Below are 16,074 nucleotides of genomic sequence, written 5' to 3'. Positions count from 1 at the left end.
AGTCTTTAGAGAATGAATAAACAGTCAATTACAAGACAGAGTCTTTGGTGATAAAAGTATGCTTATATGAGAATATTTCTTTGGCAAAGGGGCATAGGTTATGCTTGGTTTTAGAGGACTCATTTTGGTTAAGTTGTAGATTTGGTGTGATAACTAATTATGAACTCTCTATAATTAGCTTTATTCAGAAGGGTAACCAAATTGCCAAATTTTTAAAGTAACCCCATAAGCAAATGAAAGAGAAGACATTACTAGGAATTTTAAGTGAAAAATAATTTGCTTTTAAATTTTATGAACTTCTAAAGCATTCTTCATTTCAGATCAGATCTGCAAATGCAAAATTATTTAATGAATATTAGTATAATAGAATTATTTTCTTTTTATAGTGAAATTGTATTTCATGATACTTTCTTTTAAATATTTAAAATTTTGGGTCATTATATTTTAATGTTATTTCACAAAAATTCATGGTATTATATCTGTCTCTTTCAAGTATGGTTTTAAAAAAATTCTATTACATCTTCTAGTTTCAAATTGAGATTTAGTATATTCTCTGAAATATTATAATATTTTACTTGAAAATTATTGACATTGATATTATGCTGTTACCTCTTCTGAATATGCTTAGAAATTCATCACATGCTGATTTATGTGATCCTTATTTTGTATTTTTCATTTACCAACAAGTTACTTTGTGAGTAAAGTTTGTAAATTTTCTTAAATTTGGAAGATAAATAAATTTGTCTCATGAGAAAATTACATTACTTTCTATGAAGTAATATCAGACATTTGTAAAGTTTATATTCAGAAGTTCTACTGTTTTATTTTTATGTAATTGATCTTGTTTGCTTGTTTTGTATTTTCCTCTCTGGTGTCTGATTATTTATAATACACATTTTCCTATTATTTTCTCTAATCTCTTCTGTGTACTTATTTACCATTGACATTCTGAAGTAAATTTTAATGTTTCTTCGGAGTTTGACTATGTCTAAAATATTTAAGGTTTATTATTATACTTTTATTATTATTATACTTTTATTATTATTATTAGTTGTTTATGAAACCTATCCATTCAACTTTTAGATTTACAACTACAAACTGTGGTAAGTGATATGACTTTTTGGAGGAAACCTCAGTCCCTTTTCATCATCTAGGTAGAACCTAATTTTCAAACCTATAAATGACAATATTAACTGTTGATACAAGCCCAAAATATACATCTTTTCTTCCTATCTAAATGTACTTCTTTTTTTAAACAATAGGTGAATTTTGTTAAGTTATTTTTGGTTCAGTTCCCATCATTTGGGCATGGTTGAATATACATGAATGTCATTTCACTAGCAACACTTTCCTGGGGAATAGTGTTTGCAGTTTTCTACTCATACGGTTTTTTAGACCTCTTTCACTTAAAAAAAACAACAACAAAAAAAAAAAAAACGATTTCCACATTAGATAATGAAGGTGCATATCACTAAAGTATGTGTTTTTTTTAAATGTTTTTTTAGTTGTCAATGGACCTTTATTTTATTTGTTTATATGTGGTGCTGAGGATTAAACCCAGTGACTCACACATTAGGCAAGTGCCTTGCCACTAAGCTACATTTCCTGCCCAAGTATTGTATTTTTAATGAAGGAATATTTCTAGGATAATTTTTAAAATCATATAATAAAATACACTGACAATTTTGAGTTCTACCTGCACTACACTGTGGGGTTTTTCCCTCTAATTTTCTTGTGGGTATAACAAAGAAGAAAGATTAATCTTTTAAGATTGGCCTGGGGGCTGGGGTTGTGGCTCAGCTGTAGAGCACTCGCCTAGCACGTGTGAGCCCCTGGGTTTGATCCTCAGCACCACATTAAAAAATAAATAAAATAAAGGTACTGTGTCCAACTAAAACTAAAAAAAAAAAAAAAAGATAAGCCTGCAAGATAACAACTGAATTTATAAATCTAGTGGTTTAGTCAGGTGAAGATTTTTTTTCCAAGATTTTATATGGGGCAATCCAGTACTCTCCTTTGGATGATTTTCAAATCTCTTCTTAATTTCACCCTTCCTTGAAAAACGTATTTAATAAAATTTGGCTTCTTTCCTTTCTAAAAGTTTTAACTAGGAGTTATAGTTTGAATATCTATATTGATATTTACTTATTGGCTATCTATATCGATTATATAACTATGATTTTCTAACGTTTATTTTATATTGGTAAAATAATCCTTGACATCTGTAATTTATGAGAAGTATAAACAAATATCAAGCTTTCTTCATTAATTTTAAGGGGAAGCTTTATAAATCTTTTATTTTAATGCAAAGGTTTTAACTTTTTAAATCTTCTTTGAGAAGTTATTTATTAAAAAAAAAAGAGTGAGATAAGTGTCACTGTAGAATGGGTAGAGACTAGTGATGGGGGGGAGCAGGGGGATAGGGAGGGCGGCAGAATACAACTGACACTAGGATTGCTGTATGTATACATATGGATGTATAACCAATGTGATCCTGCAATCTGTACATGTGGAAAAATAAGAATTCATACCCTAGTTGAATCAAATGTATGTCAAGATCATTGTATTGTCTTGAGCAACTAATAAAAAAATTAAATGTCCAAAAAATATATAAACTTTAAATAAATTGCTTTAAAGGAAATACAAAAAAAAAAAGAGAAGTTATTTCTTAGGCAAAAGAAAGGGCTTATTAATTTTACTATATTTATACTTATGTTTGACTATAGAATGTTTTTTTAAGGTTTTCATAAATGCATTTGAGATATATACTGGATTACAGTGGTCTGGTATATTTTTTATATATATATATATAAATTAGACCACCTAATTTATCAGAGCCATTATTGTAAGTAATTTGAGAAAATTCTTAACATAGATTGTATAAGCTTAAATTCCAAGATTTTAAAATAGATTAATATAGACTTAAATATTTTCTTTACTAATTTAGAAGTAGTATAAATCTTCAAAAAGTCAAATTATTTCAATTTTATTTTCAAAGCTGTGTAATACCCTACTTTTTGCCTTGAATCTAAACAACTACTACATGAAGAGATCATTGAATGCGGGCCTAATGAGAAGAGTGATAAGTGTACAAGTTCTAATTAGCCATTTACAGTCAGATGATCAGAACTATGTGTATTGAGAAATTCTGTTGCAAGGAGAAACTTGAATTTTTTTTCCAAGAATAAAACATAGAAAGCAGTCATTACATTAGCTAGAAAGTTAATTCAAATATTTTTGTTTGGTTTGTTTGGTTTTGAGGTGCAGAATGGTGGCGAACAACAGATGTTCATACTCGTACAGGAACACCCTTCTTTCCACCAATACTGGGAATTCCACCACTGTTTGCTCCTCCAGCCCAGAATCATGATTCTTCATTCCATTCAAGAACTTCAGGAAAAAGTAATCGAAATGGTCCTGAAAAAGGTACCCATATCAATATAAGTGAAGTGTACTATAAATCTTCCATTCTAATACCTATTTTCAGTAGAGTTCAGATTCAATAACATTCTTATAGCATTGCTCTAGATGATTTTCCATTGTCTTGCTTAATCATTGCAATAATTTTTTGACATTAATTGTCCTCATTTTGCAACCAAGTTTAAACAGTTGTTCAAGAAAGTACTGCTTACATATTGATATAGTTTAGTCAGAATTTGAACCCTTTTCACTACTTTTTCCTCTGTATCCTATTACCTTCCTACATGCATCCAATATAATGTGATACTTCTGCAGTTACGCAATAATTATAGGAAAACTTATATCCTAGTACTCCATTTTCCTCCTAAATGATTTTAGCTGGGCCTGATGGCAGACACCTGTAATCCCAGCAGCTTGGGAGGCTAAGGCAGGAGAATCTCAAGTTTGAGGCCAGCCTTAGCATCTTAGTGAGGCACTAAGCAACTTGGTGAGACCCTGTCTAAAAATAAAAATTTAAGAAAGGGCTGGGGATGTGGCTCAGTAGATAAGTATCCCTGGGTTCAATTGCTAGTATTTGCTAGTATTTCTCCCCCCCCCCACACACACAAAAATGTATATAAAAGCATTTTAGATGACTTGTTATCAAGTGTTTGGGAAATTTGCTCTAAAATGGAAATATTTACATTTATTTTTTTTCTAAGCATTTTTCAAGTGAAGTAAGATGCATATATTAACCCATTTTAAAAATGAAGAAATCAGTGCTATTTAATGCATTCACCATGTTGTGCAGCTATCATCTCTCTTACCTTATTCCAAACCACTTTATCACTCCAACAGGATATCCCACACATTAAGCATTAAGCATTTGTTCCTTCCTCTCCCCCCAGCCCTGGCAATCGCCAGTTTGAACTGTCTTTTTTCCTTCTGGCATGGTGGTGGGTACTGGGAATTTAAACCCAGATGCAATTTACCACTGAAGTACATCTCCAGTCCTTTTTATTTTTTATTTTGACACAGGTCTCACTAAATTGCTTAGGGCCTCACTAAGTTTATGAGGTTGGCCTTGAACTTGCAGTCCTCCTGTCTCAGCATCCTGAGCGGCAGGGATAACAGTCATGTACCACTGTGACCAGTTGAACTCTATCTTTAGAGATGATATATCTATTGTGACTATTTTATATAGATGGAATCATCTGATATATGACCTTTTGTGTCTGGCTTCTTTCACTAATAATGTTTTTTGTTTATCCACATTTATTTATTCCTTAATATGATTAAATAATATTTAAGTATATAAATATGTTTATTTTTATTTTCAAGGTGTAAATGGGTCAATTAATGGAAACAGTACCTCATCTGTGATTGGTGTCAACACATCTGTACTATCCACTACTGCTTCAAGTTCCATGGGACAGACTAAAAGTACAAGCTCAGGTGGAGGAAATCGAAAATGTAATCAGGAACAAAGCAAAAGCCAGCCTTTGGATTCTAGGGCTGACAAAATCAAAGATAAAGTAAGTTATTCTTTGAAAGAGGTGGGAAATAGAGACACACACACACACACACACGTGTGTGTGTGTGTATGTGTATATGTATGTGTGTATGTGTATATATATATATGTATATGTGTGTGTGTGTGTGTAAAAATAAGAGGTCAGACCACCAGAATCTATGAATTACTAACTCTTATTTTTGCAGATGTATATTTTTATGGCATAATAATAGTAGTATATATCTTGAAAATTAGAACTCTCAGCACCAGCATAAATAATACAAATAGTAATGGGTTATTATTATTATTATTATTATTATTATTATTATTTTGGTGCTGAGTGTTGAACTGAGAGCCTCATGTATTCTACACAGGTGCTCTGCCATTGAGCCCACATGCTAAAATTTATTTAGAATTTTCTATGTGCCAGTTCTGCTCTAACCAATTTATATATAATATCTAATTCTATTATACATGGTAAATTCACTTCAATGTTCTGATCACTCCAAGCTTCTGGATTCTCTTTTCCCCATCATGCCAGGAACACTCTAATATCTCAACTTCATGAACTGTAGGTCGCCATTAAGTCTAGGTTTCATTTACCCAAGCTGAGATAATTCCAGCTATATATTCTAAAATATAGCCTATATAATAGCCTATAATCTTTATAGGCTATTAATATCAGTGAATTTCGTCTGCTCTCATTTGTTATTACTTCTATTTTGTTATTTACTTCTATTTTGGTACTAGTGATTGAACCCAGGAGTGCTTTATCACCAAGCTACAACCCAGCCCTTTTTCAAGACAGAGTCTCACTCAGCTGCTGAGGCTGGCCTTGAACTTGGGATCCTCCTGCCTCAGTCTCCTGAGTTGCTGGATTTATAGGTGTACACCACCACACCTAGCCATCTGTAATTTCTTTTTTAATTGAAATATCATGGTTTATTCTGATTTAAATCTTTGGCATCAACTGTAAACATTTTGAAAACAAATATAATAATTAGAGTTATCTTTTCTACATTTTATGAAAACTGCTTTCAGAGCTTTGAAAGCACTTTTCAGAGCCACTGGAAGGTGGAAGAGTCAAAAGTCTGTGAATATATATTGTCTGTGCCATAACATCTAAGGTTTAGGAAGTTTCTGGTTCACCATAGCAAGAATAGCAAGATATGGGTTGCCATTGATTGCAGATGGCATTGTTCTGAACTTTAAATCTGAATAACATGACTCCTAGGCTCTAATTTTTAATCCTAAGAAACTATTTTATGAATGGGCATGTAGTTCTATGATAGCATGAATGGTTTACTAGCATTCATGAGGTCCTAGATCTAATCTCCAGTACCATGCAAAAACAAAACAAAAGTCCCCAAACAACAACAAAAACCCCAAAGATTTTTTTTTCTTTTGCTGAGCATATTTCATTGAGATACTTCCTCTAGATCTTGCAGTTCCCTTTACCAGAAAATAGTTATTTTCCTAAATATAGCATACCCACATGAGGGCTTAGAGGAAAGTCATCTGGGAACTCTCAAAAACATAATAGTACCCCTTCACAAAAGCTCAAAGTGCTATACTTGTGCTCCAAAACAAACATTTTCTTTCCACCTTAAACCACACCACTTTCACTTGAGCAAACCTGATAAAGACTCTTGGTTGTTTCCTCCTAAGGACACATTTCAGGATCTTACTCTCTACCTTTTGCTCTTCAAAACTACTCTTAGTTCTTCTTTTTGGTTTGTTTTCAAATGTATTCTCATTAGGGTTAGCAGCAAGGGTCTAACTCTGAGCTGCTGCCACCGTCTCTTCATGTCAGACGTTGACTGAAATGCCACTTAATTCTTGATCCCCCATGCTATTTTGAAGAAACTCTCAGACAATATATCATTGGTCATAGTTTTATATGCATTTCTGAAAGTTAAGTGTCCATGCTTTTAAACTTTGAAGTAATCTACCTTTTAGAAAGTAGTATGAAAATCTAATAAGTATGAAGTCTAAAATGTCCCAGGCCTCCACAAGTTCAAGGCATTGCCAAGACTTAGAAGGCAATGAATATAAAAGTCCCTTTCCTAGTTCCAATGAGGAACATATATTAATGTTCCTAAGCTGCATTAGTTCTATTAAACTAAATGCTCTTCCCAAGAAAACTAAATACTATTCCCAAGAGCACATATTAAAACTTAATAGGCCTCTCTTTAATAATATAGAGAGAGAGATTCTGGGATACCATAATGGTGTCCATATACAGCTAAGTAAAAGTAATATTATGGAAAGATTGGCTGTTAAAGGGAGGCATACTAGAACTTAAGATTTTACATAATCTTAAACACTTTTGGATAATATAAGGTGTGGCATAAATTTGTTGTTTAGATAAAATGGAGATGAAGGACATTGGAACAAAAGAAAAAACCTACCTAGTATTTTTCAGTATTAAAAACTTGATACAATTTGCTTCATTACTTCAATTGATGTATAGTTTAAAAAAAAAAATGTTCTTCAGCTAAATTTGATGCCCTATCTGGGGGATGGAGTATTTATCTCAGAGGTTGTTACTGAAAGTCACCGATTAAGTCCAGTTCCCTAATGTAGTCTGCATATGTTTTTAGAATAATGTAAATGTTTTAAATTAAGTAATTAAATTCAGATTAAATTATGCAAACATATATATATATATATATATATATATATATATAGATATATATATATAGATATAGATATATATAGATATAGATAGATAGCCTGTTTAGAAATAAATAAAACAATCCAAGATTGAAGAAGTTCTACTCTTACTCCATACCAATTATTGTCCCATGTAGCCAAAACAGTCTTTTAAAAATATAAGTGATTTTTTTATGGCTTTATAATATCATATAGCAGTGAATATAAAATGGCATAGCTACTGTGGAAAATGATAAAATAGTTCTCAAAAAAACAAACACCTTAAAATTGGATTACCATATTATCTGTCAGTCCCAATTGGGGCTATATACCCCAAATAATTGAAAGTAGGGTCTCAAAGTGATATCTGTACATCTATGTTCATTATTTACAGTAGTTAAAAATGTATTATTATATTTATATGATGTACTTAGAATAGTTAAATCATAGAGACAGAAGTGGAATGGTGATTGCCAGAGACTGGGAGAGATGGAGTGGTAGTATTTAGTTAGTATCAATTTCGGTTTTATAAGATGAAGTGTTCTAAAGATGGATGGTGCTGATGACTACACAACATTAAAAATGTTTTTTATTTAATACTACTGAACTTAAAGTTTAAAATAGTTAAGATTGCAAAGTTTTTTTGTTATGTTTTCTTTATTACAATAAGAAAAGGGGAGAAATCATGTTATCACTTTAGTAGTGTCTATCCCATTTAGGATAAATGCTTTGCCATGATCTATAAGAGCTATATGATCTTGTAGCTCATTCTTCATTACCTCTTAGCACTCTTTCAGTGGTTCACTATGCTTTAACCAATCTACCTGAATTTCCATTTTTGACCATGCCAAACATGTTTCCAGCTCATGGCTTTTTCTTTTGCTCTTTCTTCTATCTTGAAAATAATCTTCTCGTATGTCTGTATGATTTCTCTTATGTGCTTGCTTTCCCTTAGGGCTTAGCTCATTAAAGTTCTACCTGATGAATACATTGAATTCATTACCCTACCCCCACCTCCTAGCACACATTGTCTATCTATTTCTACTGTTTTATTCATGGAATTTATCACTCCAAACATTTATGTTATTTGTTGATTCCTTTCTTCCTATCTCAATAGACAGAGTTTATGCTCACACCTTGTATCTGCAGAGACTTTGGCAACTATGCCTGGTACATAGTAGCCTTGAATGTGTTTATCTTGTTTTTGAAAGAAAAAAGTATACAGTGAAATGAAAGTTCAAGGAGAAGGTTTTGAGAAGCTGTTCCATATCCCATGAAAGGAAATTAATAATCTCTTCTTTGATCATTTTTTAATGAACCTAAGAAGATTTTTTAAAAAAATGTTTTAAGTGAGAGAAAAGAGAGATACTACCTAATTATGTGTGAATACAACAAACATACATACACACTCACTCATACAGACTCAGAAAATTATATTGGTGATATCCATCCCATTTGTTCCTTTTTTATCTAATATGCGTGCTTGTCTCCTCACTTCACCATTTTTTGGAGGGTATGACTCTTTGCATACCATCAAAGTATGCTTTGGAGAGACCAACTGCATCAGAATCATATTCAATACTTGTGATCCTTGTGCCTTGTTTAGAAGTGGGACCCAGGAATCTGCTAATGTCATCACATTTTGCAAGAGATTCTGCATACCCTAAAACTGGGGAACCAACACCTCTGTACTCATACTTGGGAAATGTAGTCCCATTTCTCATGCCTTTTTTTCTTTTCTTTTTTGGTACTGGGAATTAGGGAATTAAACCCAGGGGAACTTCCAATGGAGCCACATTCCCAGTTCTTTTCATTTTTTACTTTGAGACAGCGTCTTGCTTTACTGAGGGTTTCACTAAGTTGCTGAGACTCGCCTTGAACTTGCCATCCTCCTGCCTCAGCCTACAGAATCACTGAAATGACAGGCATGTGCCACCATGCCAGACTTCTTGTTATCTTTAAATATAAAATTTTACACAGATTATTTGGACTTTAAAATGGTTGGTTTTTCTTTGCTAAATCACTGCAGCTTCTTCATTTCTTTCCTTTCCTACCCACTACCAAACCAAAAGTGATAACTTCAGTTTAGATTTCTTAGGATTTCCATAGACTCACTATATGTGCTTAGAAACCCACATCAGGCCCAGTGTGGTGGTACACAATTATAATCCTGGTGACTTGGGAAGCTGAGGCTGGAGAATTGAAAAGTTAAGGCCAGCCTCAGCAACTTAGCAAGACTCTGTCTCAAAATAGAAAAAATATAAACAACTGGGGATGTCGCTTAGTGGTAGAGTATCTCTGGGTTTCATTCCCAGTACCACAAAAAAGAAAGAAAAAGAGAAAACCCACAACAGATTTTGGTTGCAACATAGGAGCTGTTTCTTTGCCAAATAAGAAGTAGTAGTCTTAATATTAATTGTTATTATTTCCCTTAAATTTCTACCTTGTTTTTTTTCTTGTGTAGAATACTTTATTTTTTTATTTTTTTGAACAAATTTTTAATTTGTGTGGTTTTTTTTTTTTGCATACACATGACAGTAGTGATTTCTACCTTCTTTATGATTATTCCCATATTATCCCATTTCAGTTTCTCATCCTTCTCTGCTTTATTCTGAGGGAGAAACCCCTCAAGTAATGATAGTGGTCATTACTGTGCATATTGAAGGGTATGTCTGTAGACTTCTCCACAGACGTTAAGATCATGAGTTTGGAGCAGTTTACAGAGTGATTGCAAGCAAAATGTAAGAGTAAATCTCCTTGTTCATCTTCATTCTATTTCATTTAACCCAATCTTCAGAAGGCACAAAGGAGAGTAGAAGTTTATAATCTGAAACCTTGGCTTCTTTTGTAGATTTGTATTACTGTCTTCATTACCAACCCCAGTACTCATGAAGGGCTGTTTCTGTGAAGACCAAAACTTATAATATATTGCTGCTTTTCTGTATTTCCCTTCTTTTAAAAAAATATTTTTATTAGTTGTTGATGGAACTTTGTTAATTAATTAATTAATTAATTTATATGTAGTGCTGAGAATTGAACCCATTGCCTCACACATTCCCAGGCAAGCATTCTACCACTGAGCCACAACCCCATCCTGGTATTTTATTTCTTTATCTTTCAGCAAATGCCATTGAAATGCTCTTAAGTAACTATAGATTGTACTTTTAATCTTGTATCATTTCAACATTTATCCTTTTTAGTCTTCCTATTAGTAGTTTTACCTTTCTGTTGTTATAAACCTAAGTTAGTTGTCATTCACTCATGATTTTTTCTCCTTTTATTCACTACTATTGTCAGTTCTTTAAAGACAAAACTTTCCTTTTATGTGACCTGATATACCTTTCTACCAGCTTTGAATTATTTTTTTACAATAGTCTTTGTGTATGTGTGTTTGTGTCTTGGGGACTGATACCAGCAGTAGTCTAGTACTGAGCTACATCCATAGCCCTTTCTATCTTTTATTTAAGGTCTCACTGAATTGAATTGCTGAGGCTGGCCCTGAACTTGTGGTCCTCCTGCCCCAGATTCCCAAATCACTGGGATTAGGACTATATGCCACCCCTTGAACATCCATAATCTTAAATATTCCAGAAATTAATCTCTTCATTTGCCATATTATTCTTTTCTGATATGGAATATAAACAAATTCTTTGATGCTAACAAAAGCAGCCCCATAAGTCTTTACAACCTATTTTATCTACTCTATAGCAGTTATTACTATATGGAATTCTTTTCTTTTATATTAAACATCTGTTTATCCCTCATCCCCTACAACTAGAATGAAAGTTTCTCAAAGGCCAGGACTCTGTCTTACAGACATTTATATGTAGGTACCTAAAAAGTGTTTTGCACCAGATGTAGTGGTGCATGCTTGTAATCCCAGTGAATCCAGAGGCTAAGGCAGGAGAATCGCAAGTTCAAAGCTAGCCTCAGGAACTTAGTGAGGCCCTTTCTCTCAAAGGACTGGGAGGGCTGGGGTTGTGGCTCAGCAGTAGAGCTCTCGCCTAGCACGTTCAAGGCCCTGGGTTGGATCCTCAGCACCACATAAAAATAAATAAATGAAATAAAGGTATTGTGTCCAATTACAACTAAAAAATAAATTTTAAATCAATAAAAAATTTATATATGACAGTGGAATGCATTAGAATTCTTATTACACATTTAAGGCACAATTTTTCATATCTCTGGTTGTATATAAAGTATATTCACACCAATTCGTGTCTTTATACATGTACTTTGGATAATAATGCTCACCTAGCATGTTCAAGGCCCTGGGTTCAATCCTTAGCACCACATAAAAATAAATAAATAAAGTAAAGGTATTGTGTCCAACTACAACTAAAAAATAAAATATTAAAAAGAAGGCGGGGGGCACTGGGAATGTAGCTCAGTAGTTTAGCACCCATGGGTTCAATCCCCATAACCAAAAAAAAAAAAAAAGGTATTTTGTATGTTATAGGAAGAAAAATAAAGCTAAATATATAACTTCAAATATATTATAATTGGAGTAATGAATTTGTTTACTGCTCTTTTTAATGTCATCATTTTGAAGCATAGCAATCAAATGAGTAGATCTGTGTATATGCTATATTGATAACTTTCAATATTCTATATGTGACTGAGCTTATACTTTCTATTAATGAGTTCCTGTCAGATAGTTATCAGCTAAACAATTACCCGTATAATATGTGACTTTTTCCTTTTTCCTAAAAGACATTTTCATATTGAAAATATCAATTGAAAATTAAAGAACATATCTTTTACTGAAACTTGAATTTTGTCAAAAATAGTTTTGCCAATTACCTTGTTTTTATCCAGAAACCAAGGAAGAAAACTATAGAAAGTTCTAGCAACAGCGATAGTGATTCAGGCACATCATCTGACACCTCAAGTGAAGGCATTAGTAGCAGTGACTCAGATGATCTAGAAGAAGATGAAGAGGAAGAAGATCAAAGTATTGAAGAAAGTGAAGATGATGATTCTGATTCAGAAAGTGAAGCACAACATAAAAGTAACAACCAGGTATGATTTGTTTCATGGACATATTAATATTTTGGAAATAACTCAATGTATCTTGACTCTCAAAGTCGATAGGTTTCGTTTTTACTCTTCTTTTTCTTTCAAAGTGTATAGTTTTAAAGTAATCACTTGTTTTTCCTGCTTTTACACATAAAAGAATAGGGGACAGAGACTATTTTTAAAGAAACTTTATTTTTATTTTTATTTTTTAGTAAAATAAAATAGAATAAAATAAAATGCTTTATTTATTTATTTTTATGTGGTGCTAAGGATTGAGCCCAGGACCTTGCACATTCTAGGCAAGTGCTCTACTACTGAGCCACAACCCTAGCCCTTGGTTTATTTATTTATTATTACTATTACTACTATTACTATTACTACTACTACTACTACTACTACTACTACTACTACTATTTATTTATTTATTTATTGGAACTGGGAATTGAACTCAGGGGCACTTGACCACTGAGCCACATCCCAGCCCTAATTTGTATTTTATTTAGAGACAGGGTGTCACTGAGTTGCTTAGTGCCTCGCCATTGCTGAGGCTGGCTTTGAACTCGGGATCCTCCTGTCTCAGCCTCCTGAGCCACTGGGATTACAAGTATGCGCCACTGCACCTGGCCCTTAGTTTATTTTTAATGAGGTTTATACTGTATATCTGATGCCAAACGTAGTTAACTTGTTGACTACAGAAATGAAAAACAGTTCAGGTAACAGCAAGGTTTTTATTAGAGCTTCTGAAGCAGGGAGACATGGCACTGACAGGCAGTGACACATGGCAGTGTCAGGATGGCTCCTTGAATGAAGGGAGAAAGTTAAGGTTTATTCAGGCTAAAGGGCTGTTTATAAGTTGGGGAGGGTGGTGGTGAGGTTTAGGAATTGGCTTTAGGTACATTACAAAGGTATGTTTTTCTTTTCCTGTGAGGGCACTTTAACTCTGAAGAAAGTGTGGTCAACAGGATCCTGGAGCCAACATTATTTTTTCATATTAACACCTCATGCTATATAAATATCTCTACCTTGTAATAAAGATGAGTTGCTGTAGCTATTAAGAGAATACATAGCTGAACACAGTAGTACATGCCTGTTCAGGAGGCTGAGGTAGGAGGATTGTGAGTTCAGAGTCAGCCTCAGCAACACAGCAGGGTCCTAAGCAACTTATGGAGACCCTGTGTCAAAATAAAACATAAAAAGGGCTGGGGATGTGGCTCAGTGGTTAAGTGCCCCTGGGTTCAATCCCTGGTACATCCCCTACCCAAAAATTTTGTTTAAAAAGAGAACACATAGATGAAACATGAAAGAGTACACAGATCCTAGCAAATAATAAGTTAAGGGACCTGGAAATTTGCTGTTTTGGTGGCTTTTCAACAGCTTTTATTCTTTATGTTGTTTCTCCTGGGAGACTTATGGCAGGAACATCCTGGCTTTAATGATTCACATAGTCTGTGAAGTTGATAAGGTTTTTTAAGGGGAACGGATAAGGCACACACCAAGCTTTTGAAACCTAAGCAAGCTATAAGTGGAAAAAACCCCTTATAGTATCTTTTTTTTTTTAAATTGGTTCTTTTTAGTTATACATGACAATAGAGTCCATTTTGATGTAATTATACAAGGATGGAACGTATCTTATTCTAATTAGAACCCCAGTCTTGTGGATGTAACACAGTGGTGAGATATGTCTTTTAATGGCTGTCAGGACATGAGTTAAGGCCCAGGAGTGCATTTGCCCTTTGTCGCTATAGTGGTTTCTGTCTGATATCTATCATAAGTTACTAGGAACAATTTTTAAAGTAAGTTTTAAATAAAATAAATTTCTCCAAGTTTTATTGCTTGATACTTTTTAAAAATATGTATTTATTTATTTTTTATTTCAATTTGTTAATATGCAAAATGCATTACATTTCACATTACACATATAGAACACAATTTTTCATATCTCTGATTGTACACAAGGTATAGTCACACCATTCATGTCTTCATACATGTACTTAGGGTAATGATGTCCATCTGATTCCACCATCTTTTCTACCCCTATGCTCCTCCCTTAACCTCCCACCCCTTTGCCCTATCCAGAGTTCGTTGATACTCTTAATAGATGTTAATAAGTTGTCTTTTTAATTTTATTTCCAGGTGCTATTACATGGTATTTCAGACCCAAAAGCAGATGGACAGAAAGCAACTGAAAAAGCCCAGGAAAAAAGAATACACCAGCCATTACCTCTTGTGTCTGAATCCCAGACTCACTCATCATTCCAATCCCAGCAGAAGCAGCCTCAGGTTTTGTCACAGCAGCTTCCATTTATTTTCCAAAGCTCTCAGGCAAAGGAGGAATCTGTGAACAAACACACCAGTGTAATACAGTCTACGGGATTGGTGTCCAATGTGAAACCTTTATCTTTGGTAAATCAAGCCAAAAAGGAAACTTACATGAAACTTATAGTTCCTTCTCCTGATGTTCTTAAAGCAGGGAATAAAAATACCTCTGAAGAATCTAGTTCTTTGACCAGTGAATTGCGATCTAAACGGGTGAGTTAAAATGATTTTGACAAGATTATTAGAAAAATACAGAGAATGCACTGGGAGTAGAGCTCAATGGTCGAGTATGCTTAGCATATGCAAAGCCCTGGGTTCAAGTGCCAGCACCAGAAAAGAGCTTTTATTATATACAATATACAAATTGTATATAAATATTAAAATTTTTCATATGCAAATTTAAATTAAATTCTCTATTTTTGTACTTTCTGAGACTCTAGGAATAAAATGCATACATCAGAAAATTAAATATTCTGATTTTAAGGTGGGAATATAGTTTAGTGGTGAGTATTTGCGTATGCAATATGATGAGGCCCTGGGTTCGATCCCCAGCACTACAAATTTTCCCCCCTCTGGTTTTATATTCACATATACATGTATTTAAGATATTTTTTGGGCACATAATCATGTCATTCCACTGTCCCACACTCCATTATGTTTTAGCAGTAAGAGGATAAATATAGTATTTAAATTTTTTTTTTTTTAGTTGTAGATGGACACAATAGTTTTTTTTATTGATTTATTTTTATGTGGCATTGAGGATCAAACCTAGTGCCTCATGTTTGGAAGGCAAACACTCTACTATTGAGCTACAACCCCAGAACAAGGATAAATATGTTTGAATGTGATGAGCTTTAGTTACTTTTGTTTAAGATTAATGTCCTTTTTAAAATATCAATGTTATTTTTGAAGGACATGAACTCTTGAGTAATTTATCTCTGTAAATATAGAATTCATAATTTTCAATTGTAAAATTTCTTTATAAAGAATCGTTTCCTAAGACTGATGATGTAGACATATTCAGGAAGCTGGGGTAGAGCATTACTTAAGCCCTAGAGTTCAAGGCCAAGGTCAATCTGGGCAAAAAGAGAAAACCTGTCTCAAAAAATATTTTTTCTTAATGAATTATGTGATACGTAACTTATCCTTACATAAATACCCGAGTCAGTCTT

At 33.4% G+C, this 16,074-nt stretch overlaps 1 protein-coding gene across 21 annotated transcripts in view; it reads left to right on the top strand.

Annotated features, from left to right (window-relative positions):
- The window catches only part of Baz2b (bromodomain adjacent to zinc finger domain 2B), a 362,220-nt gene that overhangs the window by 249,648 nt on the left and 96,498 nt on the right, over nt 1–16,074 (top strand). For 18 of the 21 annotated variants that reach the window (XM_048812353.1, XM_048812351.1, XM_048812356.1 and 15 more), the window contains 4 exons: nt 3,262–3,426; nt 4,741–4,934; nt 12,386–12,589; nt 14,720–15,115. In XM_048812353.1, the coding sequence (XP_048668310.1) occupies nt 3,262–3,426; nt 4,741–4,934; nt 12,386–12,589; nt 14,720–15,115 (959 nt within the window). The remainder of the gene's footprint in view (nt 1–3,261; nt 3,427–4,740; nt 4,935–12,385; nt 12,590–14,719; nt 15,116–16,074) is intronic. The other 3 variants (XM_048812354.1, XM_015479215.2, XM_048812344.1) reach the window with 1 other exon arrangement.

Source organism: Marmota marmota, unplaced genomic scaffold, assembly GCF_001458135.2.
Source record: "Marmota marmota marmota unplaced genomic scaffold, marMar, whole genome shotgun sequence".
NCBI lineage: Eukaryota > Metazoa > Chordata > Mammalia > Rodentia > Sciuridae > Marmota > Marmota marmota.
Note: the sequence above shows the minus strand (reverse complement) of the source record. Positions and strands in the feature narration are given on the sequence as shown.